This window comes from Protopterus annectens, chromosome 3.part1 (assembly GCF_019279795.1).
Source record: "Protopterus annectens isolate FY-2018-M chromosome 3.part1, PAN1.0, whole genome shotgun sequence".
Taxonomy (NCBI): Eukaryota; Metazoa; Chordata; order Ceratodontiformes; family Protopteridae; genus Protopterus; species Protopterus annectens.
The window spans coordinates 575369403-575396980 of record NC_056732.1 but is presented as its reverse complement, the minus strand read 5'-3'; the positions used below and the strand labels follow the sequence as shown (position 1 = coordinate 575396980).

General features: G+C 37.7%; 1 protein-coding gene across 1 annotated transcript in view; it reads left to right on the top strand.

Moving 5' to 3' along the window:
• TBC1D5 (TBC1 domain family member 5) overlaps positions 1–27578 on the top strand; it is a 1986766-nt gene that overhangs the window by 1483593 nt on the left and 475595 nt on the right. Inside the window, exons 14-15 of the mRNA XM_044066237.1 lie at positions 344–415; positions 17373–17536. Coding sequence (XP_043922172.1) covers positions 344–415; positions 17373–17536 — 236 coding nt within the window. The remainder of the gene's footprint in view (positions 1–343; positions 416–17372; positions 17537–27578) is intronic.

The window sequence follows — 27578 nt, the reverse complement described above, 5'->3', positions numbered from 1 at the left end:
TTTAATGTCATTAGATGTCTGTATAAGCAACTGTTGCCTGATGTAGGAAATAGTAATGCAATTAGGTTCTTAAGAAGACCATTAAGCTTCTCCTTAGCTTTTTGAACTTCTTGTTTACTTTCATGATGATAATACTGTAAAATTTAGCTAGATAGGGACTTGACTTTTTTGTAAATGTATTTACGACTACTGTGGTTATTGCAGACATGTTGCTGTTTGTTTTATTTTACAAATAGAAATGATTTCTGTCTTTGATTTTGCCTTTCAGAACATATTTTTTCAAACATTGCTGGAGTTTTCAACTGTTGTTAAATTTTTCTTTCCTCATGCTATTATTTATTAGGGGATATAATTTCAGGCATCGAAGCTCAGGTCTCTACTACTGCTGTTGTCCAGACTGTAACTGACCTCCAAGGTACAGTTGCCATGACAATTCACAGTTCCATTTCCTTCAGTATTATTATCATTTGCCTGTTTCAGAAAAAACATTCATCTTTCACATACAGACTTTCCACCTTTTTTCTTGGCCATTTTGCACACTAGAGCATCATATCACCAGGTGGCAGTGTTACACAATGTAGAATAATTTGTTTCATCATACAAAAAGAGTAAGGTACTGATAACTGGTACCCTTTTTTGTTTTATTAGTAAGAGGTCGGTGACATGGACTGCTTAAAATAATATATACATAAGAAATGCGTTAAACTTCTTAATTATGGGCCCCTTCTAAAAAAAAAAAAAAAAAGTAAAGATGTTTAAACTGTAATGATGACGTTACATGGCTTAGCACTGCCTTCTGGTGTGTAAATTTAAAATGCATTTACCTAAATATTTTTGCATGATTGTTCATTAATAGTTTTTGCAGACGTATAATTAAAGTTGAATGCTTTCCGTAATCTTTGTTTTAAATGAGCCCCCTACACAGCTGAGCTAGCATTCTTTTTATATGATGAGATACTATTAACATAACTAAGAGCTTCATGAAGATACTGTTGGAAAAATGACTAACATAACTAGAGAAAACTGGACCAGTTGTGCAAAATATTCCCTCCCTAGCTGTTCTATAAATGAATGCTTTTTCCATTTCTAATTTTCATCTTGGGATTTACAGTTTTTTTATTTATTTTATTTTATTGTGTCTTTGCCTCTGCCAGTGTATTGTAGTAGAAGTATGAATGCTGTTCTGTAAGAGTGACAGGGCTGAGCAAGGGCAACTGTTATGATAGTGAAAATCAAATAATGTGAAGCAACTGAAGAAGTAATGTGCAATGCTTTTAGCATTCAGAATTGCTGGGGAAACATTATAAAAAAGGTCATTGCATTTTGTATACCCACACAGTGGTATAGTGTAGGTATTTAAGGGGGAGTACAAAGACATTTTTTGACCTGTGCTATAACTTTCACCTTAGATTTTTTGTCTGGGAACAGTATGCAGAAATGCCAACCAAACCAGTTTCATGGGTATTTAATTGTGTTCTAACATGACAATGTCATTTTATTAACGTTACAATGTGTTTTTAAAGAGCACACGTTGAGCACACCTACGTCCATGTAGTTGCTGCATAACTTAAGGAGAATGTGGGATATGCCCCAGTTAGACTGTTTCAGACCAATAAACATTAAGTGTTCATTAAATTATTTTCTTCTGTAGTCAGTAATTTTATCACTTACTTTTATGGAAAATGTGCCTCTCATCTCTCCATAATTTCTCAAAATATCCCTTATTTTGCCTCATGTTTTTGCCTTGTCCATATATTTCTAGCACACCACATAGGGTTACAGTCAGTAATGCCATAGATTAGAGTTTTATGCTTCGGAAAATGCATGTTCATGCAAAATCTAAGGTTCCATTAATTTTTGAATTAATTAGAGTAGTATTTAAAAACTGTCTATGTTTTTAGGCATTTGTTCCCCATTGTCTTTAGCTTTGTCCAGAATTCTTAGCAAAATAATATTAAGAGGTATGATAAGAGATATGGTATGAAATTAGCAAGTCATCATCTTTTATCAAAAAAGACAATGTGGTCAGTGTGGCTTGCTTCAGGGGAGTGGGACACAGGGAATCTCTATACCTGCTGAGGGACAGTATCCTGTGCACTCTAACCAGTCACTGACATCCAGACTTTTTCCTTGGAATCTGTGTGTAATGTAACTTACAACTGTCTTTCATATTTAGTGTAATGCTCTGAGCTATTGATTTTATGTTTATGGACAGCCCTTGATTCAAATTGTAGGTGAATTTTCTTCCTAAATTAAACTTTGCAAAAAAGCTAGGCCAGTTTTATAAAAAATATTGTGGCAGCACATCTTCCAAGATGTCTTATTGATAAGATCATAATTCCCACTTTAGTTTTGGCATGCTGAAAGTCAACCTTTTTTATTAGAATCTTGCCAGACCATGTGCATATGATTCTATGGTGTTTCCTGCAGGTATTTGTCATTTTGTAGAGTCTTAAAGTACTGTTTTGATACTGTTTGAAGAGTTGTTATTTCTGAGAAAAATGCTGTAGTTTTATGGACTTAACTGCACTCTTGTGTGGTTTCTTCAGTGATAGACGTTACTGACCCCAGTTTGTGTGATCTCTGACTGTTACTGCTGAAAACTCTTGTGTATGGAAAGATTCCTGCTGTCTCACTGGCTAAGTTTCATTCATGGGCTATCATCCCTTCCAAGCTTTCCTGCTGAAGTGGACATTTCTCCAGTGTGTAAAGCTGAAATTGTCATACATATAATAAATGCACTGCTTTGATGGGGGCATTTTAAATTATGTTTGCAGTGCGTGTATTTATGTTTCTTTTGGTGGTTGACTTGGAGCTTTTAAAGTAGTGTCAAAGCAGGATTTCATTATGTATAGAGGTTAGCTACATTTAAGCAATAACCAATGACGTCGGTGTGGTATATTGAAGTGGTTTAATCGCAAGGCAAAGCCCAAGTGATTAAATAAAGCCAGCCATGGGTAAATTTCAATGTACCACACCACAAAGTCAGTTATTGCTGTTATACAATGACATTATTTAAGAAAAAAAAGCTTACTTTTCTTAAATAATGTCTTTATGTAATGCGTCCGCGGTGCTCCTCCTCGTTTTTCCAGTATCCTGGGGCTTTTTCTGATGTACTGCACATGCATATGGGAATTGTGTTGTCATGCTTACGCAGTACATAAGCGCTGTGTAAAGGTAGCAAAGAAGAAAGGAAGATCTCTCTTGCTTTTTTTTATTTTATTTTATTTTATTTTTTTATTGGAAAGAAAAAAAGAACCCGGGAGACTTTTAACATTTAGGAGTGCCGGGACAGACAAAATAAAAGGATAATCAGGTAAGTTTCTTTAGTTTTGCAGAACATACCTGATTATTCTGTTATTTTTGGCTGAGACATCTCCCTCGTTCAAAAAAGAGAGAAGAGTAACACAAATGACGAGATATACTAATGGAAAAAAAGTCCGGGTGACCGGACCTTTTTCCTTTGGTATATTCTCAGATTTACAACAGGCACGCTGGTTGGGCTGACCAATCAACGTGCTCGTTTTTGAATATTAATGGTCAGTCATCATATAATTTAAATCTATCAATAGTTTGTATTAAGATTTTCTTTCTGCATTTTTGTCATGAATCTTTTTTTTGAGCAATTCAAACGCACAGGAAATTCAATAAAACACAGTAAAAGAATATCTTTTTTAATTTGAAAACACAGAGAATATAGCAGTGTGTCAAACTGACATGTTAAACCTAAAATGGTTAATAGAATATTTAGAATCATAATATGCCACAAAAATAAACTGTAGCTACAAGAAGACTCTGTCTTTCTGTAAAGTTAAGAAGTTGTCCAGGTCTTGTTTCTGTCATAATCATAATAAACATACATACATATATATATATATATATATATATATATATATATATATATATATAAATAATATATGTATGTATTGTTTAATTTTAAAACAAGTTGTATTGCAAACCAAATTGCCAGATTTTCTTTAAATGATTTATATATCTTAGTAGTTGTATCTTTATTATAGGGGTCAATGTTGTGATTTTATATTTTTCTTTTATTGGTGCTAACTAAAGAAACTGGGACTGAAACTATAGTTTACTCTGCTTCACTATCATAACCAAATCAATTTCTGTACTCCATCTTTCAGCTAGTAACTAAACCACAAGTATTTTGGTTCATCTCATGGTACAGAAAGCTGATGGGAGACTTGCTGCTTCAGCCATTAAAATACATTTCCTATAATGAATTACTTTTATTTGAGAGTTGAGCATCTGTTTGAAATCCATATACCCAAATGACACTTCAAGCCAACAAAATGCCCATAGTTGAAATTTAGGAAGGTTTCCCTCTTTCTCTTGTTTGTATAGTGACCTTGTAGCTGATTATATGAAGTATGGGGTTGCAAAGGGTGTAGTCCTGTTCATGTTGGTGTAAAAGTTTTATTCCCTCATCATAAAAAAAAAAAAAAAAGATTTTCACAGTCTTATTCCTTGAAAAATATCATTCAAGCATCTTTTTTAACCTGCATGGCATCAGTCCTTGCAGTTAATTAATTTGTTGGCTAGATAAGTGGGCCCATGAGGGACATTTTCCAACTTTGACTCACTCATAACCAATGTGCAAAATAAACCGATATTGTATACAATACAGATAAAGAACAAATGCATCATTATCAGTGAAAGATGAAAGCATCATATAACATAAAAACAAGAAGTTTAACTAAAAATCTACCAGTTAAAAAACAAAACCTCGTCAATAATATGTTTCAGACATTCCCAAGTTTGTATTTCCAGAAATAGCAGTAAAGATTCCTTATGTTACTCTACAACAAGTTTATTCAGCTTTTCATTTTAAGTTATGCTTTCGAGCTGCAGTAAAAACTACTAGAATCAGTTTTAGTTGTATTTGGACTGTTGTGTTGTCAGTCAGCATTGGTAGTAGATAATTTAGCGCTACAGTAGATATTCCATCTAGTAATGGAGAGAGCTTGTGGAATCTAGGACCTAATCTAACTCTGTTGCCTGAAATGATGTAATTTTTTTTCCCAAAACTTGAATAAAAAGGAAATTTGAGAATGAAGTTGTTAGCCATTGCATATTGTCATCATAGGAAGGCTGAGCCAGTAATCCTGCTGTTTGGCTAAAAACAGCTCTAGTGATTTTATGGAAGCCTTTTAATCAGAAATCCATTGAGTTTGTCAGGAGACTTTCAAGATGTCATTCGGGAGGGCTAAAGCCACCTATGAAATGACAGATGTTGCTGAGACCTATGGAATGCAAATTCTGCCTTCCACTTGAGACCTTATCCAAATTATTAGCTTCCTTCATGACTTCAGTCTCTGGCTTTGCTAAAATCAGTTCTGAGAAGAGACTGTATGCTGGGATTAGTTATTGCATTAAATAGCAACCTAGAGAGGAGCATAGACCCACATAATAGAAAAAAAATGAGTAAGCAGAGGTGTGTGGTAGCATCTCAGAACAGCAGTGTGAATGGCATTGACTATTGTCAAACAATCTGCACTACTACTGCCAATTCATATGTGAATGTACACGCTTTAAATCTGCAGTTTTGGCACCAGATACTCTGTGAAGGGTGATTAGCTTTAAGAGTGTGTGGTAAATACACACTGATGCCTGAAGTAATAGCCAACACCTACCACACCTGACTACTTGCAGAGCAATGTTATCATCCACTTGTCCCCCAAGGTCTCACCAACCTTGGTCCAAGTTCAGTGCTTTTCAGTGCTGTTTTTCCAACAGTAAGAAAAAACCTGTCCAAGAATATTTGTGTGAGATGTCACACACTGTTTTCTAGAGAGAATTAATGATATTTCTCCTGACCAACACACACATCCCTGTTTTTACGATAGTGCTGCTAACAGCCAGACCACCCTGGCACAGCAAGAACACATTTTGTGTTTGCCCTTTAAAATAAACCAGGTGTTAAATATTGATATGATAACAGTAGCTTGGACACTAGATTAATATACTTACAATTAGGATAATAAATGCACACCAATCACAAGCATTCAAACATAGATAATAAAATTATTTACTTTAAATAAAATTAAACAATGCATGTTATACATTTAAATAAACAAGAAATTTTACACTTGCTAAAGAATACCAAATAAATGAGTTTAATCAGATGAAATGAAAAGAATTCTAACAACTTATCTGAACCTGCCACTACCAGTAGCTAAAGATGTAATTGATTTTCTGTCTACCTCTGAGTTGCAAGTTCAGACAGGTTGCACAATTTCTTAGGCAATAGATCTTCCAGCATAAGTTCTGCCCTGGAATCCAGACCGCTGTGCACACTCCTGAAAAAAATACAGAGACCATCTTTTCTTAAAAAAAAAAATCATAGGCAGTACTTCCTTTTCTTCCTTAAGTTAAATGTAAGGTTTCTGTTTTCCAGAATCTCGTACGTCTGATGCCATTCCAAATGAGATGATTCTTTCTCTTGATGTGAAATAAAAATTCAAATAGTAGTAAGCTTTAAGCGCTGAATATGTATGCACATCTCCGAAGTCAGTGTAACTGCTCTGCTGCAGTCTCACTAAAAAACGATGAATATATTTTGCACATTCCCATTTTTACTTGTAGCAGAATTTACAGGATTTTTTTTTTTTTACCCAGCCTTTTAGGTTCATAGGCTCATAGAGGTTTACTAGGAAAACGGCAATCTCTGAGAGATGTATCTGTCTCTCCCACATGTTCTGTTAATGTCACAGGCTAGGTGGAGATTCCTGGCAAGCGACTGTTGTCCCATTTGCAGCATTTCCATTAGGGCAGGGTCAGAGACTGCTCTAAAGGTCAGGGACAGGTTATCTCTCAGCAGCTTGTATGATAGAGAGTACAGTGACATGGCTTTCAGTCTTTCCATGTAGGTCATGTCTTGGAGGCCCTGAATTCTCTTGGTTTGAAACCTCTATAGTCTCTTCAGCTGCTGCAGGTGTCTAGTCAGGTACATATAGAAGGGAGCATTTTACTCAGTCAGTGGTCTGATGAGCATAGAGTACAGGGGAGTTATGACCTCCTTGTTCTTTGATGGAGTGCCCCTATTTATGAGTTGAGCAGTGTAGAAGGCTTACCTTACCACTATGGGCACATTGTGATCAAAGTTTAGATTGCTGTCAACCTGCGTTCCTAAGTCAAACCACTGTGTCTGAGCTTAATGGGTGCTATCTGTATTATAAATAGCAGGGGCTACTTTTTTGCCAAAGGGGATAATGAGACATTCTTTTGTTTTTAATTTTAGTCCGTGGCTTTGGCACCAATCATTTGTCTGTGTCAGTCCTATCTGTAATATTTTGACATCGTTGGGGGACTCTGTAATTGCGCTTAGTTTACAGACTGCAAATTTGATAAGCTATAGGCCATCTACTTTTGCCTGGACTTCAGAGAGATTCCAAACAGCAGAGGGCCCAGTACAGATGCTTGTGGTACACTACTGGTAACTGGTCTACTGGTGGAAGTGGACTCTCCAACTTTGACAGTTTGCATTCTATGGTGAGACAGTTGGCTACCCATCTAGTGATGTATGGGTTAATGCCCAGCTGGGAGAGTTTCTGAATGATCCTTGAGAGTGGAATTGTGTCAAACATCTTGGCTAAATCAAGATAGGCAGCCTGTTCTGCTTTCCCTCATCCAGGGCTTTGGTGATGTTCTCAAATGAGAACAATCACATATAACTCGGATTAATACAGGTTTCTGTACATTTTACTGACAGACAACCGCAAGCTTCACTCAATGCATCACATGTCCCATCTGAAAGCAATGGCATTTCTTTTATTGTAGTATGGCTTCTCTATTTTTCTCTGTACTAGGCAATGTACAAGTAAAGTGCAAGATACTTTTTCTCCAGCAAAAAACCCAGGGAGAGGAACATAAAGATGCAGGGGTAATTCAGAAATTACTTTTGGGAGGAAACATAAATTAGTCCAAAATTGTAAGTGGGCCCATCTCAAATACTAGGTATTACAAACAGATGTGTTGTCTATCACAAGAAGATTTTTTCCAAGAGACAGACTGGACATCCACAGCAAGCCTTAACACTAGATAAGATCATGTCCAGAATTATATACTTTCTGGTACGGTTCCAACTCCTCCTAGTCCAATACCTCCATAAACTCCAGGTCTGCCCTGGAGCTTTGGCAGAGTCAGTTCCTCCATGAATATTGCATTTTTGTTCTACCCCACTCACTTCTTCTCTCCTCTAGTCTCTTATCTTCTTGTCTTGTGTCCGGTGGGCAACAGACTGCATCAGTCCGCCAGCTCTACCCAGATCCTCTACTTTTACTGCCAGGGCATTTAACCTAACTTGTAACTCTGTGTGATTTTTATATGTTTTCTTGCTGCATTCTCACCCATTCCTGATTTTGTGCTTTCTTTCTCCCTTACGAACAATGCCCTTCTTTATGTAGATTGCTACTGCAACCCATTATGTCCTTCTCCTTCTCCTTTCAAGATTGTTGTATAGTCCTCATCTTTGGACATTTTATTTAATTAAATAGGTTCCTAACTAAACCTGTTCCCAGCCCATGGAATAAGTTGCCATTACAGGTCAGTACTACTTTGGCTACCATTAATGCAAGTCTTGATTGGATTTCCACCAGAGTTATTGGGTATGGCCCTGCTCATATTGGGAGGTGAGCACTGTTAGTTTCTTTAAAAGGAAGGAAAACACTTTTAAGTGTGTCGTCTTACAGGTGTATGTGGCTAGCATCTTAAAGTTCCTTTGATTGATTGTGTAGTATTGTTCATGTGCTCCTATGTTTAACTACCTTGTGTCTCCTTTTGGTTTCCCAGTATAATGTCTTGCATCCCACAACACACAGCATCTTGGGGTATTGTACAAACATCAGGGCCCATATATGTGTGTCATCAAACTGCATTAAACTAAAACCACTTTTTGTATATACCTAGAAGTGATATTTTCAAGTATTTAGAAAAAATGCCCAAAGTTGTGAGTGGTACTCAGATACTCAGCATGCATCTATTGCATTCTAAATAGTTCATAGCTGAATTCATCTGTATATTCAGATATCAGCTGATATCCAGATTTGAGAGGTATACCATTTTATTGATGTATACTATCAGTAGGTAGTGATGACCATCATAATGTACCATGTTGCCAATCTGCATTATATTATTGTTTCTGAGAAGTTTATGATATGAATTATTTTAAGGGTGGGGAATGGAATACAGACCTAGACCATAATTATAGTTATATGGTATCAAAAGTAAAGATATTGGGCATTGTGGCTCAGAGGAATAAAGGCCTAACTTCAGCCCATCCATCCAGAGTTGTTTTAGCAGATCAGATGCTGGAGGAATCAGGTCAGAAAATGGGAATGAGCAGCTGCCGTGGACTCAACCCATGCCGGAGAGAGGGAGGCAGCTGGTTCCACTAGTTAAACCACCAGCTCTTTGTGCTTCGCAGCAGCATTTGGGATGTAGTAAAGGTGTGCATGTCAAGCAGCATATACTGTAGCTGGAATGTGACATATTCAGTAATGTGTATGAACAGAGATCACATTGTGTGAACCTACCTGCCACCACAATAATCAGGAAGTTAATGTGCAGCAAGAATCCCTGGCTCCCACGGCTGGCAGTCATCCAGTAAAGGGCTGATGGTTAGCAGGTAGTAAAAGCAAAGTATAGTTTGTGTGTGTGTGTGTGTGTGTGTGTGTGTGTGTGTGTGTGTGTGTGTGTGTGTGTGTGTGTGTGTGTGTGTGTGTGTGTGTATATATAGATATATATGTAGATATATATATATATATATATATATATATATATATATATATATATATATATATATATATATATATATATATCTATACATACACATATATGTATATATATGTGTGTATATGGATCTAGGACGTTTGCTCCGAATCCATAATAACCAAACACACTTTAACGAAAGTGCTTTTATTGAAAAAGCACTTTCGTTAAAGCGTGTTACCAAAAAATAAATAAAACACTACAGTTACGTTTTAGCAGGGGGACTGTGCCCCCCCACCCCCCCTACTTTAGTATTCTCCTTCCGATACCGCACTACAACGGGGAAAGGGGCAATTTCCCTTACCCGCACCTTAGTACAGCCTCGGCAACAGGCATACTTATGTGAAAGTGCTTCTTCGGTGAAAAGCACTTTCGCGTAAGTATGCCCGGTCGTTTGTTCACTCTAGGAAACGTCCTAGATCCATATATAGATATATATATATATATATATATGTGTATGTGTGTGTGTGTGTGTGTTTGTATGTATATAAATATATATATATATATATACATACATATACACATACTTAGATATATAGGTTCATAGGTGTTTACTAGGCTAACGACCACAGGGGCCTTTTGAAGCCTGGCCATGCATCCCAAATCTCTGGGAAGTTTGGATACCCTTGATAAGTGTAAGCAGGGGCCTGGGAGATGAGCCATTTACAGGTTACCTGTGTCCATTAGAGACATAGATGCCAAACCAGGGATGAATTTTCATTTTCCCATCCAGTTGTCCAGGTTGCACTTGAATTGGGTTAGGGAGGAGCTCTGCTTCACATGGATGGGGAAGCCTGTTCCATAGATGGGGTAGTCTCTGGGACACGTACCTATCTCTCCAGCAGGTCCTATTTTTATCACAGCCAAGGTTTAAGTGTTTAGAATGGGTAATTCTGGTTCTGTTTCTTTTGTGGATATGCAGGAGGTCCATCAGAGTGGGGTGTGACAATGCCCTGTATGCCAGGCATAGATCTCCCCTAAAAATCCTGTAGGAGACAGAATACAGGGATAGAGCCTTGAGGCGGTCTGTATAGGACATTTTACTTAAACCCTGTATTCTTTTAGAGAGGAACTTCTGTGGATGTTCCAGTTGTTAGATATGCATCATTATGTATATACCAAAGGGGGCATTGTACTCAATGATAGGTCTAATGCCAAATGCAGTGGAACAATGACTTCCTTGGACTTAGATGCCATACCTTTGTTTATAAGTTGCACAACATAAAATTACTTCCTCACCACTGTAGACACGTGATGGTCAAAGGCTAGATTACTGTCTGTGTGTGTCCCTAAGTCCCTGACTACTGGGTCAACTCTAAGGGGTGTGTTGTCACTATGATATTTACCAGGAATGGATGACTTCCCAAAGGATAGTATTATGCATTTCTTGGCATTTAGTTTTATTTCTAGTTCATGGCTCTGACAACAGTTGTTTGTCTGTGTTAGCTCGTTCTGGAGAACATTTGTATCAGTTTGAGATTCAATGACAACTGTTATTTTGCAATCATCTTCAAATTTAGTCAGCCACAGACCACTGGCATTGATTTCTGAGAAGTAAATGCCAAAAAGGAGCAGTCCAAGGACTTTTCCTTGAGGGGACTCCACTTGTGACTGGCCTATTTGTAGAGGTGGACTCCCCAATTCTAACTTTTTGGGTCCGATCTTTGAGCCAGTTTGCTACGGGTGACATACAGATTTGTGCCTAACCTCTTGAGTTTGTCAACAATGCCTGAGTGGGGTATTGTGTCAGATGCCTTGGGCAGATCAAGGTAGGCAATGTGAATGATTTTGGTTTGGTGACCTTCTCACAGAAGTCCACCAGGTTGAGTAGGCATGATCTGCCCTTGACGAAACCAAATTGGGTTGGGTCCAGTAGCTGGAGGTTTACTATATCTCTGTTGATCATCTCCATCATAATTCTTTCCATAGCTTTACATATAAGACTAGTGAGACGTATGGGTCTGTAGATGGCCCACCTTTGTGCAGAGGGATGACTGTTGCCTTTTTCCATTCATGAAGCACGAAGCCTGTTTGGAGGCTACAGTAAAATAGTAATTCCAGAGGCCTTCATAGGTCATGTTTTATGCTGTTTAGAAGGCACTCTGGGATATTGTCTGGGCCCATTGATGCAGTGTTCTTGGTCTTTGAGAGAGCATTATGGACCTGTTCCCTAGTGATAGTAGGGGGAGTTATATTTGATGATATTTCCTGAAGGAAGGTTGAGAGGGTTAAAGTTGGAGCTGAATTTATCAGCCAGGAGGTTCGCTATATCTTCTGGCTCAGTATAGGTGGCTCCATTTACAATTAGCTCAGCACACAATTGTGTATTGCCTTTGAGGAAGCGAACATAGCTAAAGAATGCTTTGTGGCTGTGTTTGTCCTGGGAGGCCAAACTTACCTCATAATTGGCTTTGGTAGACTTTAGTCTGATGAGAGTGTTTGTATCCTGCTGGATGCTGCACCTCCTAATTTTTGCCATGATTCTCTTCCTTCTGTTATACAGCCTATTGATTTTGTGATTTCACCACGGTGGCTTGTTTTTGATTTAGTTTTGTACTTCCTGTTGGGTACAGCTGCTTCTATGCAGCTATTAACATACTTATACAGGGTTTCTGTGAACAGTTCTGCATAGGCAGCAGTGTTCACAGATTTTAAAGGGGCTTGAAATTTAGCCAGGTTCTTACTTAATAGCAGGAGGTTAGCCTTAGAATAGTTCTTGAATATTCCAGGTTTAAGTGAGGGTCCGGGTTTTCTTTTTACTTCAGAGGAGACCATTTTGTGGTCTGACCTTACCAGGAAAGGCATTACAGTAGGGGTGTGTGCAGCATTCTCTCATATTAGTGAGGACCAGATCCATTGTGGTTGCACCCCTGATTGGTGTATTTATTTATTTTTTTATTTTACATTTGTTGACTGGGCTAGTCTAACTGGATATATGTCCATTTTCAGTAGAGGTCCAGGGAGAAAAGCTCCAAGCATCGGCAATGACGAAGCATACAATGTATACGAATAGTAAAATGAGTTACAGTACATTGTTTAAATTGTAGGTAAGATAAACTTGTACAGAGTCCTTTAGTAGGTTTAAGCTTAGATCAAATACAGAGAACAAACAACATCTGAGAGATAAAAATATATGGAGAATCCTTTTTTTTTTTTTTTTTGTTAAGTACTAAGAAGGACATCTGTTTTACAGGTAGGCAACATAGAACAGTGGAGTAGAGAAGTATAGGGAGAGCAAGAAGGGGAAATGAAATATCAGTCAGGGTCAGAGCAGGGACAAAGCCAGTGAGTTTTAAGATATTCTTTAAGATGTTTTTTTAAAAAGCAGTGTGGAAGCAAGGGTAGAAAGTTCACTAGGAAGCTGGTTCCAGGTTTTTCCCACTGTGTTGGTGAAAAGTGAGTCCCCAGCTTTGTTGTTGGATTTAATAGTGGAAACTAGAAGCTTATTAGCTGAGCGTAGTGTTGCAAGATTTTTATAGGGGGTAATCAGATTAGTGAGGATTGGGGTATTATTAGGGTGGTAAAGGATCTTTTGGGTGATAAGTTGTTGACAAAGTAGTTGCTTCTGCAGTTCTAACCATCCCAGTTGTTTGAGGTTGTGACAGTGGTGAGCTATGTTATTGTAACTGGTTGAAAGTTTGGTAAGGTTGTTTTTAGATAGATTGGTATATATTGCAGAAGCATAGAACAGGGTAGAGATCAGGTGGGTCTGGGCAATAGTGGTTCTGATTATAGGGGTAAGGAAGGATTTGATTCTATAAAGGGTGCCTAGTTTTATGTTGACAGACTTTGTTAGTAGTATTAATATGGTCATCATAGCTAAGGTTGTTGTCAATTGTTATTCCCAGGAGACGAGTTGTAGTGTCAGGGGATATGTTAGTTCCATTGTTAGAGGTTACTGTGAAGTGAAGTTGTGGTGACTTTTGAGTAGGAGCAAAGAGCAATAATTTAGTTTTTTTGGGGTTCAGAAGGAGGCATTGTTGCATGAACCAATTTTCAGCAATGTTAAATACTGTGTGGGTGAGGGTCTGGAGTGAGGTTATGGACTTGGCTGAACATATTAAACTAGAATCATCTGCATATTGTATGCAGGTGGCTGAGGAATTTTGGCATGTAGATCATTAATAAACACTGAAAAGAGAAGAGGGCTTAAAATAAAGCCTTGTGGTACTCCAATGTTCACAGGGAGGGGTGTAGAAAGATTATTATCCCAAAGCACTGCTTTCTGTTTTCTAAATAAGATTTAAACCAGCGTAATGCTTGTGGGTCAAGTGATTGGGCTTTTAGTACATCAATAAGCATGTGATGGTTAACCATATCAAAGCCTTTTGAAAGGTCAATAAATAGTGCAGAGGAAAGATAGTTACTGTTATGATTTTTGTTTATACAGTCAGAAAAGGATATCAGGGCGGCAGTTGTGCTATGGAATAGTCTAAAGCCATGCTGGCAGTTGGCAAGTAAATTATTATGGAGAAGGTGGTCAAGTAGTTGTCTGTGGATGCATTTTTCCATTATTTTAGCTATTGGAGAGAGTAAGGCGATTGGCCGAAAGTTGGAAAGCTCAGTAGATGTCCCACCTTTATGTAGAGGGATGAGGTGGGAGACGTTCCATATGGAAGAGATTGTGCTTTCTAAAATTGTTCTATTTATAAGGATGGAAATGGGATAGGCAATGGCTTTAGCTGCAATTTGCAGGTATTCAGCTGGAAGACATTCTGCAGAAGGGTGCATGGTTTGAGTTTTTGAAGGAGGTTGCAAATGAGGGATGTAGGTACAGGCTGTATATGAAAGGTCGGAGCTGGACTATTAGTGTTATTTAATGGGGAAGTGGTAATAGGTGGTAATATATTAGTTAGGGTTTGAATGGCTTCAGTAAAATAGTTATTAAAGGCATCAGGAATTTGGTTAGAGTTATTATGGTTGACTCCTGATGGGGCAGGAGTTTTAGAGTGCCCTGGCTGAAGTAGTTTGTAAATGCCTGACCAGAACTTTTGTGGTTTTTGTTGGTGGGTTTGTTGGAGGTGAAGGTAATAGTTTTTTTTTTTTGTCTCGCAGAATGTCTTTTTTGGTGGCGTTTCTTAACTGTTTAAAGTAAAGGTGATATGATGAACTTTGAGGCTCTCCATTTGGCCCAAATTTTATTTCTTAGGAGGATCTTTTGCCTAGTTTGTTTTGTGAGCCAAGGGGCAATTTTGGCTCACAATTGTATTGCCGATTTGTTTTGTGAGCCAAGGGGCAATTTTGGCTCACAATTGTATTGACGATCTGTCATGTATATATATATGTGTGTGTGTGTGTGTGTGTGTATATATATATATGTATATACACATACACACACACACACACACACACACACACACACACACACAGCAAAAAGAACTTAAAGAATACATTTCTGAGGAAAGCTGAAAAAATATTTTCTGTCAATTTGAATGTTATAGTGCAAAAAAAAACATATTTAATGAGTGTATATAGGTATGCACACAGTAACCAGTTTATATGTAGGAATCTACTAAAGCAAGTCCCGAAACATGGAGACTCAATGGCCAAAAAAAAAAAAAAGACTTTTACATATACCAAGCCCGAGATGGCCATAGTCCCATAATATTTCTTTTTTTCCAAGGTGTGGTGATCTCAGAGTTGGTATATCTAATTTTTTTTTGGGGTGGGGGTTTGCCTTCCCTTGTAAAAATGACATTTAAAAAAAGAGCGATGTTCAAGATTCACTCTTCTTCTGGAGCTTTGATTTTTTTTTCTGACTGACAGCACTCAGCGTTATGAGTGTCAATATTTCAGTTGAGAGCCCATGCACACATTTGAGATGTTGTTTTCTCCTTGCCTTTATAGATCATGCAGTGTACAGCATAAGTCTGAGTAGCCTCGAGTCTAGTCCTGAAAATCCTATGAGAAAATCTGGAATCGGTGCAAAAATATCAAAGATTTCTATCTGTGGTCAAATTAAGGTCAGAATGGCCATGATAGACATTGATTATCTGAAAAAATAGCAAACCATTCATGTTAAAATAAAAGTATAGTTGTCAATTCTTTTCATAGTGTCAATTATAAACGCTAACAGAAACAAAAAAAAAATGTTATGGCATAAAACGACATTTGATTGATTTATGTTTTCATTAAATTAAATGTGCAGATAACAGCTTTGACTTTGAAGGTAGAATGATTGTCTAAGAAAATTTTACATATGACTGTCCTGGTATCTTTCCCAGAAAATCTGTTGAAAATGTGTCAGACAATTTTAGAGATGCATTTATTTATACAGGGATACAAACTAGCCAGAACTAGTTGTATATGGACAGCCTTCTTGGAAATGGTAAGTAGCAAAGGTTTTAAGCTAGCTAGTCCCTACACTACATCAGTAAGGCAGTTTAAGGTGAAGCAGAAAACTTCCCAACTACATTTGCTGCCTTTTTCCAGAAAGGGCCTTCTGCAATCTAGATCACTGTGAACAAGAGGCATTTGCACTGACATATTTGGGCATTATCATGTTCATTTACATTTTATTTAATTAAATAGGTTCCTAACTAAACCTGTTCCCAGCCCATGGAATAAGTTGCCATTACAGGTCAGTACTACTTTGGCTACCATTAATGCAAGTCTTGATTGGATTTCCACCAGAGTTATTGGGTATGGCCCTGCTCATATTGGGAGGTGAGCACTGTTAGTTTCTTTAAAAGGAAGGAAAACACTTTTAAGTGTGTCTTCTTACAGGTGTATGTGGCTAGCATCTTAAAGTTCCTTTGATTGATTGTGTAGTATTGTTCATGTGCTCCTATGTTTAACTACCTTGTGTCTCCTTTTGGTTTCCCAGTATAATGTCTTGCATCCCACAACACACAGCATCTTGGGGTATTGTACAAACATCAGGGCCCATATATGTGTGTCATCAAACTGCATTAAACTAAAACCACTTTTTATATATACCTAGAAGTGATATTTTCAAGTATTTAGAAAAAATGCCCAAAGTTGTGAGTGGTACTCAGATACTCAGCATGCATCTATTGCATTCTAAATAGTTCATAGCTGAATTCATCTGTATATTCAGATATCAGCTGATATCCAGATTTGAGAGGTATACCATTTTATTGATGTATACTATCAGTAGGTAGTGATGACCATCATAATGTACCATGTTGCCTGTTGAGTAAATAATGGATATCCTTTGGAAGTTTACTTAGGGTTACACTAGACTTTCAGAATGAACCTTCCCAAACAAATTATTCGTAATTGTGCATGTCCTGTTTGACAACTTTCACATAACAACCAAGTCCTGAATACATGTTCACAACTTCTGCATCAATAAGTCTTAATGTTTTGTTTTTCTCCACACAAGGCTGAAACACAGCCATACTGTCTTCATTTTCTTCTGTAATCATCCAAATAAAGTTGAAGTGCTGATAACAGCATGGTATAATATAGTTTTTAGCACAAGCACACATTGATGGGCTGTAACATTATTGTTCTTTGTGTGTTCTTGAACAAATGAAATCAGAGTTCATTAGATGGTCTCTTTTTTAATTTACTAGAATGTATGTCTTTGTTCATAAGTTGCATTTCTTTTATCCTTGCAGGCTTTGGGTCAAAATTTGTAAGTTCATCAACGAGTGTCGAGGGTTTTTCTGGAGGACGGGAATATTCAGCATCCCCACCTTCATCTTCTAGCAAAAAAGACTTGTTCTTCAACACTATATCCCGCTCCCGGTCATATAGCAAAACTATGGGAAAGAAAGGAACTGTAAGTGTATGTTTGTGTTTAAATTGACATTTTCTCCATTGCAGAAACTGTTAATTATTGCTCACATCTGCATTTCTTAATTACTGAGCATGATGCAATAACGTCAGACTTTTTTTTTTCTTCCCACAAGGAGAAAATGTTACTTGAATGATTTATATTGTAGGCTTACACTGCTGAGAGCAGGCTAGTTGATTATTAGGTTAACCATGGCCAATGTTAATATCTTGGAAAGTTGCACAACCCTGTGTCATACTATGTGAGGGAGAAAAAGAACAATTAATAGTGCAGATGACATTATGCACTGTAGACCTTCGTGTTCCAGTGTTTGTGATTTAACCCATTGATCTAAATATAACATCAGAAAAGATGCTTTGGGTAATTGACTTGAATGTTTTCATGAGAAACACTTAGGTAATCTAAAATGGTAACACTAGTCCCACTGGAAAAAAGTGTGTAAAGCAGTTTAGGCGATTAAAAAGGTTTTGACTTTACGTTCTTTCAGGCAGAAGCTCCAGATCTGTCAGATTGCGAGTGCATCTCTTGTGCACAGCCCTCTTCAGGTCACCCAACAGATTTTCTGTTGGATTTAGGTCTGGGCTCTGGCTAGGCCATTCCAAAACTTTAATTGTCTTCTGGTGAAGCTATTCCTTTGTTGATTTGGATGTATGCTTGGGGTCATTGTCGTGTTGAAAGGTGAAATTCCTCTTCATCTTCTGATTTCTAGCAGATGCCTGAAGGTTTTAGTCCAAAAGTGACTGGTATTTGGAACTGTTCATAATTCCTTCTACCTTCACTAAAGCCCCAGTTTCAGCTGAAGAAAAGCAGCCCCAATGTATGATATTGCCACCACCATGCTTCACCGTGAGGATTGTGCTCTTTTAGTGATGCAAACTGTTGTTTTTGCGCCAAACGTACCTTTTGGAATTGTGGCCAAAAAGTTCAACCTTAGTCTCATCAGACCATAACACATTTTCCACATGCTTTTGGGAGACTTATTGTTTTGCAAATTTTAGCTGAGCCTGTATGTTTTTCTGTGTAAGAATAGTCTTCCGTCTTGCAACCCTACGCCATAGCCCAGACATATGGAGAATACGGGAGATTGTTGTCACATGTAGTACACAACCAGTACTTGCCAGAAATTCCTGCAGCTCCTTCAGTGTTGCTGTAGGTCTCTTGGCAGCCTCCCCGACCAGTTTTCATCTTGTCTTTTCATCGGTTTTGGAGGGATGTCCAGTTATTTACAACATCACTGTTGTCCCATATTTTCTCCACTTATTGATGACTGTCTTCACTGTGTTCCATGGTATATCCATTGCTGTGGAAATTTTTTTGTACTCTTCTCCTGACTGATGCCTTTCAGCATTGAGATCCCTTTGATGCTTTGTAAGCTCTCTGCGAACAATGGCTTTTGCTGTAGCAGACAACTGAGTAAATGTAAATATCAGGAAAATCCTACTAGGATGGCTGAACTTTATTTGGGGTCAGAGTCTCTTTAATTGATGGCAGGTGTGTACCCAAGAAGACTGAATCCTGTAATTAAATCAAAAAGTGCTTCAACAAAGTAATAGTTTAACAGCCAGATTATCATATTTTTTTTTTATATGTTTTCCCCTAACATTTCAATTGAATTTTGCAGATTGTAGGTCACATTAAAGGTGGGAAAAGTTTTGAAATGATTTATTGTGGTCTCGTTTTTTTCTCTCCCAAAAACCTGGCATTTTAACAGTGGTGTGTAAACTTTTTATATCCACTGTATGTATATATATATATACATATATATATATATATATATATGTATATTTAGATAGACATATATGTATATACACACATATATATATATATATATATATATATATATGTATGTGCATGTGTGTGTGTGAGTGAGCACACATTTTTTTCTACCTCTGTATTGAGATTCCTGTTGCTCCTCACTGGTTGTCTGTTTGTGTGTAGTGATGAGTTGTGGATTGTTATTTAAGGATCCACTATATCTACTGGATTCTTCCAAGCTTAGATCACAGTAAATTAATCTCAAGAGCTTGTAAATAATAGATAGATAGAGAGACAGACAGTTTGCAGTCTCAGTCACATTTTTACTGACTGGACTATATTTGCTGTTTGTAAACAAGTACCAAAATACTTGTGAAAAAAAACTGTGTTGGATTTTATTTGGAAGAGTGAATTATTTGACCCAACTGAGAGGCTTAGAGGGACAATAAAGCTCTATCATTATGTTAAGTATATAACTTTTATTTATTCCTTAATAATTTTCACAAATCAGAATTGGAAGTCTGTATGGATAGCACTTTAAAACTATCCATACATGTTGTTGTGGAAGTCAGTTCCACCAAAATATTAGACTTAATTTTAGACTAGTTAATAACTGATAAACAAAAAACTCCAACTCCGTTGTTATCAAAAAGTAGCCAAACACCACGATTGTACAGAGTTAAAGCATTCCTATCATAAAAGACATGCCTTTCCACTAATTCCATGTCTGTAATTCACTCCTTATTAATGTTAATCATAAAGTCTTACAAGCCATTTACCATTGCTCAGTATTCTCACATTGACAGATATGCTCCTGGTCATCACTACTCTCTAGTCCACAGGATGGTTTGAACTGAAGCACCAGCTAAGCTACAGTCTCTTGACATTCTTAAACTCAGTCAAGGACCATTTTCAAATGGAACAAACTAGCATGCAGCCTGAGATCATCCTTCTGACATCTATTTCAAAACCCAGAATTTGCTGTGTGGATGGTTGTGTTACTTTGTAGTTTTGTCTGCAATTTATTAAATAATCTCCCACCTGGCCTGAGGAGACTCCAAGTTCAGTTTTCCTTTAAACAGGAGTGAACGTCTGCCTTAGGAACCAGTGATCATACTTCTGTGGAACACACATAGCCACACACACAAAAAAAAAAATATTTTTTATTGTTACTGGAACTTTTCTTCCAGTCTTCACTGAAGATGGGCTGTGCTCAGTTTGGCATTCCCTTTTAATAAATGTAAATGCATGAGTAAATGTCTCTCTCAGACCACAACTTTTGTGACAGTATATGGCACCATCAATAGAATTGTGGGTTTTGTGCTTAGAAAATCATATTCTAGAATTCCTCAGGCCAGTCCAGCACATAACCTTCATTTACTGTTGCTTCTCAAAAAAAAATATGGATTTTTGCATATCAGCACTTTGGAAAGAGACAGTTGCATCACAGGGACTTTTTTATATTGAAAATGGCATTTTAGCAATGAAAAATTGAGACGTTGGAACCACAGGGACAGTTTTATCTTAAAAATAACATGATTTTGTCATAACAGAAATGAGAAAAATAACATGAGCTTTGCATGATGTTTACATTAGCTTTGCATGATGTTTGCATCCAAAATAACATGAGCATTGCATTACAGGGACTTTCCATATATCAAAAGTAACAGTGTTTAAAGTATATAAAGTACGCAATGCTTGTTTTTCATTCAGTGACATTTTTTCTGAGAGTGCATCAGTATCATCATCTGTCTAGCTGTGTTATAATAAGAACTGAAATAGCTCTGAAAGAATTAACTGTTTGCCAAGAATTTGTTCTGAGACCAGTAAAGTATACTTCCTTGAGGGACTGAAGATTGCTTCTGTTATCTTGCAATTGTAATTACTCATGAGTATGACTGTTTTATGCCGTTGCTGGTGATTTATATCAATGATAGCCTCTACATTATTAGAGATAACCATATGTAGGTAAATGCTCTGCTTACAATTGTTTGCATATTTTCTATGTGTTTAAACCCCTATATGTAATGATGCTTTGCTTACTATTTGAATAACCTGATTTTTTTTCCCACCTTTTGACTTTGTATTTGCATTACTGAATGTTAATTTTGTACTATAACACTATCTCTTTCTCCTCTTTCCCTCCTGTACCAGCTTTCACCTCAAATCGACCCTGTGTTTTTGCCTGGGTTGCATTCCCTCTATTATCTCCACTAAGGTGCTCTCTGCACATTAACCTAGGACTCGTTCAGGACACTGGCTCCTCCTACCAACGGCTACCTCAAGATTGTAAGAAAGTATGTCCACCTAGTCATTCAGCATTAAGTTTTAACCAACTGTACCTGCTAAGCTATTAGACTGCCACTACCTAAGCAGCCAGCAGCTACCCTTTCCCCTCATTCCTCCATTACCACCACACACACTCCTTGGATAGCTACCTAGATTATCCTTTCTCTCCCATTTATATAGCTCTTACCTGGAAGCTACCCTATTTGCTATTTGCACTTCCACAGTTGCCCACTAGATGTCACCCTCTCCTCATCCCTATCTGGGATACTAGTTTTCTTTTCTTTAATACACTTTTATTCTTACCTTCTTAACCTAATCCCTTTCCTCCTTCTAATACCCTGTCTTATCCTCTCCTCCTAGGCTACCTTCTCTTGCCTTGACTCCCCTTGCCTTCTCTGATACTTTTTCCCTTCTCCTCTGGTCTACTGTGAGTGCCCCGCTCCACTCCCCACCCTACCCCCATATCCCACCCACCCCCAGGGGTCCTACCTTTACCTCTCCTCTAGACACACCCTTCTTTTCCACCCTATCACAACCTTACATATTGTATACCACCCTCCACTCACAAACCCACTTACCTAATATAACTAACCCCACTCCTCTATCACTCACACACCTAACATATTATAGCACCTACTATATACCTTTCATTTCTACAGTACCTCCATCCACAACACACTAGAATATCATACTGACTCACAACTACCTCTCTACAACTTCCACTATGCTCCAGCCACAAATGAAACTACCTATCTCCTTCTTGTTATTATTCTTTCTCATACCCACCTACTTCCTAACCTCCTATGAACACTCCTTAACTGCCTCTTTCTCACTTCCCTCTAAACATACCAGTATACCTGTAATATCCCCACCTCCTTCCATCTTACATACCTCCTCTCAATCCATATACCTACTTCCCAAATACCATAGGGTACTACACTGCAAACTACTACAAACTAAAGCAAAGAAAATATTCGATACAATCATAAAACATAAACCTGAAAACTATCTTACATTCCTCCATCTACTACAAGATGGAGACATTCAACCCAACCCAGGCCCTCTAACTTCCAACAAAACACACAAAACTCACCTCAAACCTCTCTCTCTCTCATCCATTGCATCCTCTGACTTATTATCCTTGGCCCATCTCAACATAGTATCTGCAACAAAATCAGTCAACTGCATGCCCTACTAGAAGTACACAACTTTGACATTCTATGCTTATCAGAAACTTGGCTAAAACCCTCTATTAAAGACATTGAAATTACCCCACCTGGATATAGCATTCTGAGACTTGATCGTACCTCCAGAAAAGGAGGTGGAGTAGCTATTCTATATAAAACAAAACTAAAGCTTACTCTTCTGGACCTTACCCTTAAACAAAACAATAATGCCGAAATAATTGGTTCCAAAATTCAAATTAACAACACTAAATCAATAAACATCATCTGTGCATACCTCCCCCCTGGAAATAATATCCCCACCTTAGAACATCTTCTTGAACACCTCTCTATAAACCTCCCTCAAGAAACACTATTTCTTGGGGACTTTAACATCGACTGGAATTCTTGTAGCAATGCTAACCCCACCTCCCACATAAATGTTTTTGGTTTCAAACAACTAATTGATAGTCCAACTAGAATAAATAATAAAAGCAAAAAAGAAACCACCTTAGATTGGATTCTTACAAACTCTCCCCAACAAAACTACCAAACTGGCATCCTTCCAGATGATCTTAGCGATCACTCTCTTACTTATGTCATTAGGGCCAAAACTAAACTAAACTTACCTACTTCACATAAAACAATATATTCAAAAAAACACTTTAATCCTGAAAGATTCCTAACAGAACTGTCACAATACAACTGGACCCCGCTCAAACATCTCTCTCTCAACAATGCTGTTGAACACTTCAGCTCAGCATTCCTGGCCATCCTGAATCAACATGCCCCAAAATGTATCATTAGAACAAAGACCAAAATAGCACCCTGGCTAACCTCTAATACCAAACAAAAAATTATACTTAGAAATAAATCGTGGAAAAAATGGCGGTCCTCCAGAAATCCAAACGATCACCAAATCTTCAAAGAACTCAGAAATAATACCAAAAAAGCTATACTTTCAGATAAAAAAAATTATTACCCTGAGCTACAACAATCAACCAAAAAAGAACCAAAAAAGTTTTGGTCTACTATCAATAATCTACTTACCCCAGGCAAAGTAGTTACACCAAACCCACAAAACTTAGATCCTGATAACCCCTCTTTAATAGCCAATAACTTCAACACCTTCTTTACTACTTCCATACAAAATCTAGCTAACCACTTAACCCCTGATTCTTCCCAACTGCTCTTAAATAACATCAACAACTGCCTTCCGCCCCTGCAACTTCAACCCATACCTACCTCCTACATACAATCTCTTTTACAAAAACTTAAACCCACTACCCCCTCAGCTGATAACCTTCCTGCTGAATTTCTTCAAGTAGCAGCCAAAGTTATCGCCTACCCTGTTTCCATCCTCATAAACAGATCCATAAAAGAAAGTACTTTTCCAGCAATCTGGAAGATATCTCATATCATACCCCTACACAAAGGAGGCAAATCCACAGACCTTTCAAACTTTTGTCCTATAGCGCTATTATCTCCACTAGCTAAAATCATGGAAAAATGCATACACAGACAACTACTTAACCATCTCCTTCAAAACAACCTACTAGCAAATACTCAACATGGATTTAGACCTTCACATAGTACTACCACTGCTCTACTTTCCTTTACCAACACCATCAACTGTAATCGTAACAACAACAAACTAACCTCTTCTCTTTTCCTAGACCTGTCAAAAGCCTACTACATGGTCAACCACACACTTCTACTACACATATTAAAATCCCTTGCTTTGGATACCTCCTCCTTAACTTGGTTCTCTTCTTATCTTGAAAACCGACAACAAGCAGTACTCTGGAAAAATTGTCTATCTTCCTTACTACCTATCTCTTTAGGAGTCCCACAAAGATCCATACTAGGCCCACTCTTATTCTCTATCTTTATTAATGACCTCCAAGCATCTATCCAAAACACTACATGCATACAATATGCAGATGATTCCACCATTATTTGCACCGCTTCCACTCAATCTGAACTCCACTCACTCACACAAGCTGCCTTTTCTATCGTCGAACACTGGTTCTCAAAAAGATGTCTTCTCCTCAATCCCAAGAAAACAAAACTACTACTTTTCTCACCTACACACAAATCTACACAACTTAACTTCTCTATTACTGCAAGTGATAACTCCCTCATCTCCCCAGACTTAACAACTAAACTACTTGGTGTTACTATTGACAATAATCTTAGCTATGATTACCATATCAACAACACTATAAAAGCAGTTAATAAAAAAATTGGCTCATTATACAGAATCAAACCCTACCTTACACCAGAAGCACGGACCACCTTAGCACAAACACATCTTATCTCGACCCTATTGTATGCCTCCTCTATTTACACTAATCTCCAAAAGCAACCTGAAGAAACTTACTACATCCTACCACAATATAGCTCGCTTTGCCACAGCATCCCAGTATAGAACACACCACTGTCTAAACTTAAAACACTTACACTGGTTGGAACTTCCCAACAAGATTATATATCAACAACTCTTAATAACACAGAACATATTATATCAACCATCTAAAACACCTGCTCTCAGTAATCTTCTGATCCCTTATAATAACTTGAAACAACTACGTTCTGCTGAAAAGCTTCAAGTCAACACAACTCGAATTACCAATTCTGCAGGTAACTGCCTTTTTCCCAACGCAGTAGGCAAAATATGGAATAACCTCCCCTCACACATTACCTCTATAGGCTCCTTTGATCTTTTTAAAACAACTTCTTGCACATCTTAAAAACTTCTGGCTCTGCTCTTGTACCAATCCTGACTGAGAAACCTTATACCTTCTACTATCATACTTCCTTACTTCTCAAGTGTAATTCCTTCTCTGTGTTCTCAAACAACCTAATGACTTTACAGTTTCTACTGTTCTCACAAAAAAAAAAAAATTATATATTGTATATACACTAATATGTATGAAATGACCTGAATGGAGTGTAGTTTTAGATATAATTAATGTCTTTCTCAATACATAGTTAGCATTATATGTGTTCTATTTTTCTTGATCTAGACTATTAACTATCCATGGTAACTCAATGTCTGTCAAAGGAACTCATAGTAAATCTTCAATTTGTATAACCTTGTTTTAAATCTGTGGAGCTTTTCTCCCCGGGCCTCCACTGAAAATGGAAATTATCCAGCTGGACTAGCCCGGTCAACAAATGTAAAATAAATAAATAAATAAAATAATTCTTGGTAAACTTCATGGCTACTAATTGGCATATCAGCATCTAGGATAACCCAGGAAGTTCCTTTGCTGTAACTTTGTCTGGTCTAATCCCTGGTCCCAGTGACTTTACAAAGCTGTTAACTATAACAGATAACCTCTAGCCATGCATCCTTCAGGTGTTTCCTTCTCAAGGGTGATGGATTACTGGTGACTCCCAATCAAGGATTGCATGTTAGTTGAACTAGCCTGTTATTTATCGTGGCTGCTCTCCCTGCTTTTTATGCAGCACATTTATTTTCTGGAATTGACTCTCAGTACTGTTAAGCACCATGTCGTCTCTCTTTGGAGAAATCCCAGGAAAGGATAACTTACAAAAGAAGAGAAAATGAGAAGTAAAAAGACTCCTTTTACCTCAGCTGCAGGAAAGCAGTTTTCATGTAACTGTGAACTTGCATCTGGGATCTCTGGAGAATTAAATGTCTGGTGGACTCCTTGAGTAATAACTTCAGCCCCTCCTTATGAAACACTTTCAGATCATCTTCCACAAGTTGGGTTTTCCAGAGGTTGAACTATTTGCTGCTCAGGTGAATGTAGTTCTAACCAAGTTATGCTTCCTTTAAACAGGACAATAGAAGTGGGTGACAGATGCATTCTAGGTAGTGTGTGTGTGTGTGTGTGTGGGGGGGGGGGGTGTAGTGGTTTCTTACACATTATCACCTTTGTCCGCTTTCGTCATCTGCTGCTAAAGTTCCACATAGAAAGGGCAAGACTTATTCTCATCATTTTTTTATGACCCAGAAAAACCTGATTCTGGGTCCTTCATATCTTGTATTGTCCTGCGATGATTTCATTCTGAATGCTGTGGTGACCACTGTTGTTTTAAAAAAGGGGTGCAAGTGCAGTAGTTATTTTTCAGTTGCAAGATCTTGTCACAGAGATTGCAGATGTGCTTGAGGCTACCAGAAAGCCTCCTCCTTGTGTACATTGCCTTGCAGAATTCTCTCTTTGGGCTAAGATATGCCTTCTTCCTCCTCCGCCTCATTCTGTAAATCACTAGAATTGTCAGACCTGTGTAGTTCTTATTTACGTCACCATCAAGGTACTCAAGGGACTCTTTTGCCTTGGTGCTGGAGCTTTTTGGATGACTTACTGTTGAACTTTTTGATTAAATTTTTTATATGACCATCACTTTAGCTTGGTGGATTTCTGAGGTGTAGGCTGTTTTATGTAAAAAGGCTTACCTCAGTTTCCCTAAGGATGAGGCCTCTTAAGGATATATCCTAATTCCTAATCTCCTGCAGGTGGTTTCTGGATTTTAGTTGGCCTGATATTTATGTTTTTGTTTTCTTTTTGATTCTGAAGTCAGAATAAGATATATTCTGCATTCCTTGACTCTTTACTTTCAGTTGCAGTTACTGGTTTTGTAGGCATAGGTGAAGACCAGTGGAAGTCCCTTTCTTCTGGCAGGATTTTTTTCATTTATCAGACGGATGACACCTAAGTGCATTGCTAGCTGTATTATTCTTTTGTCATCAAAATACTACAAGTCATTGGACAGTACATGAACAGGGCATTCCACTGAGCCTGGCTAACTTTAGTGCATGTAAATATACACTGTGGGCACACCTTTTC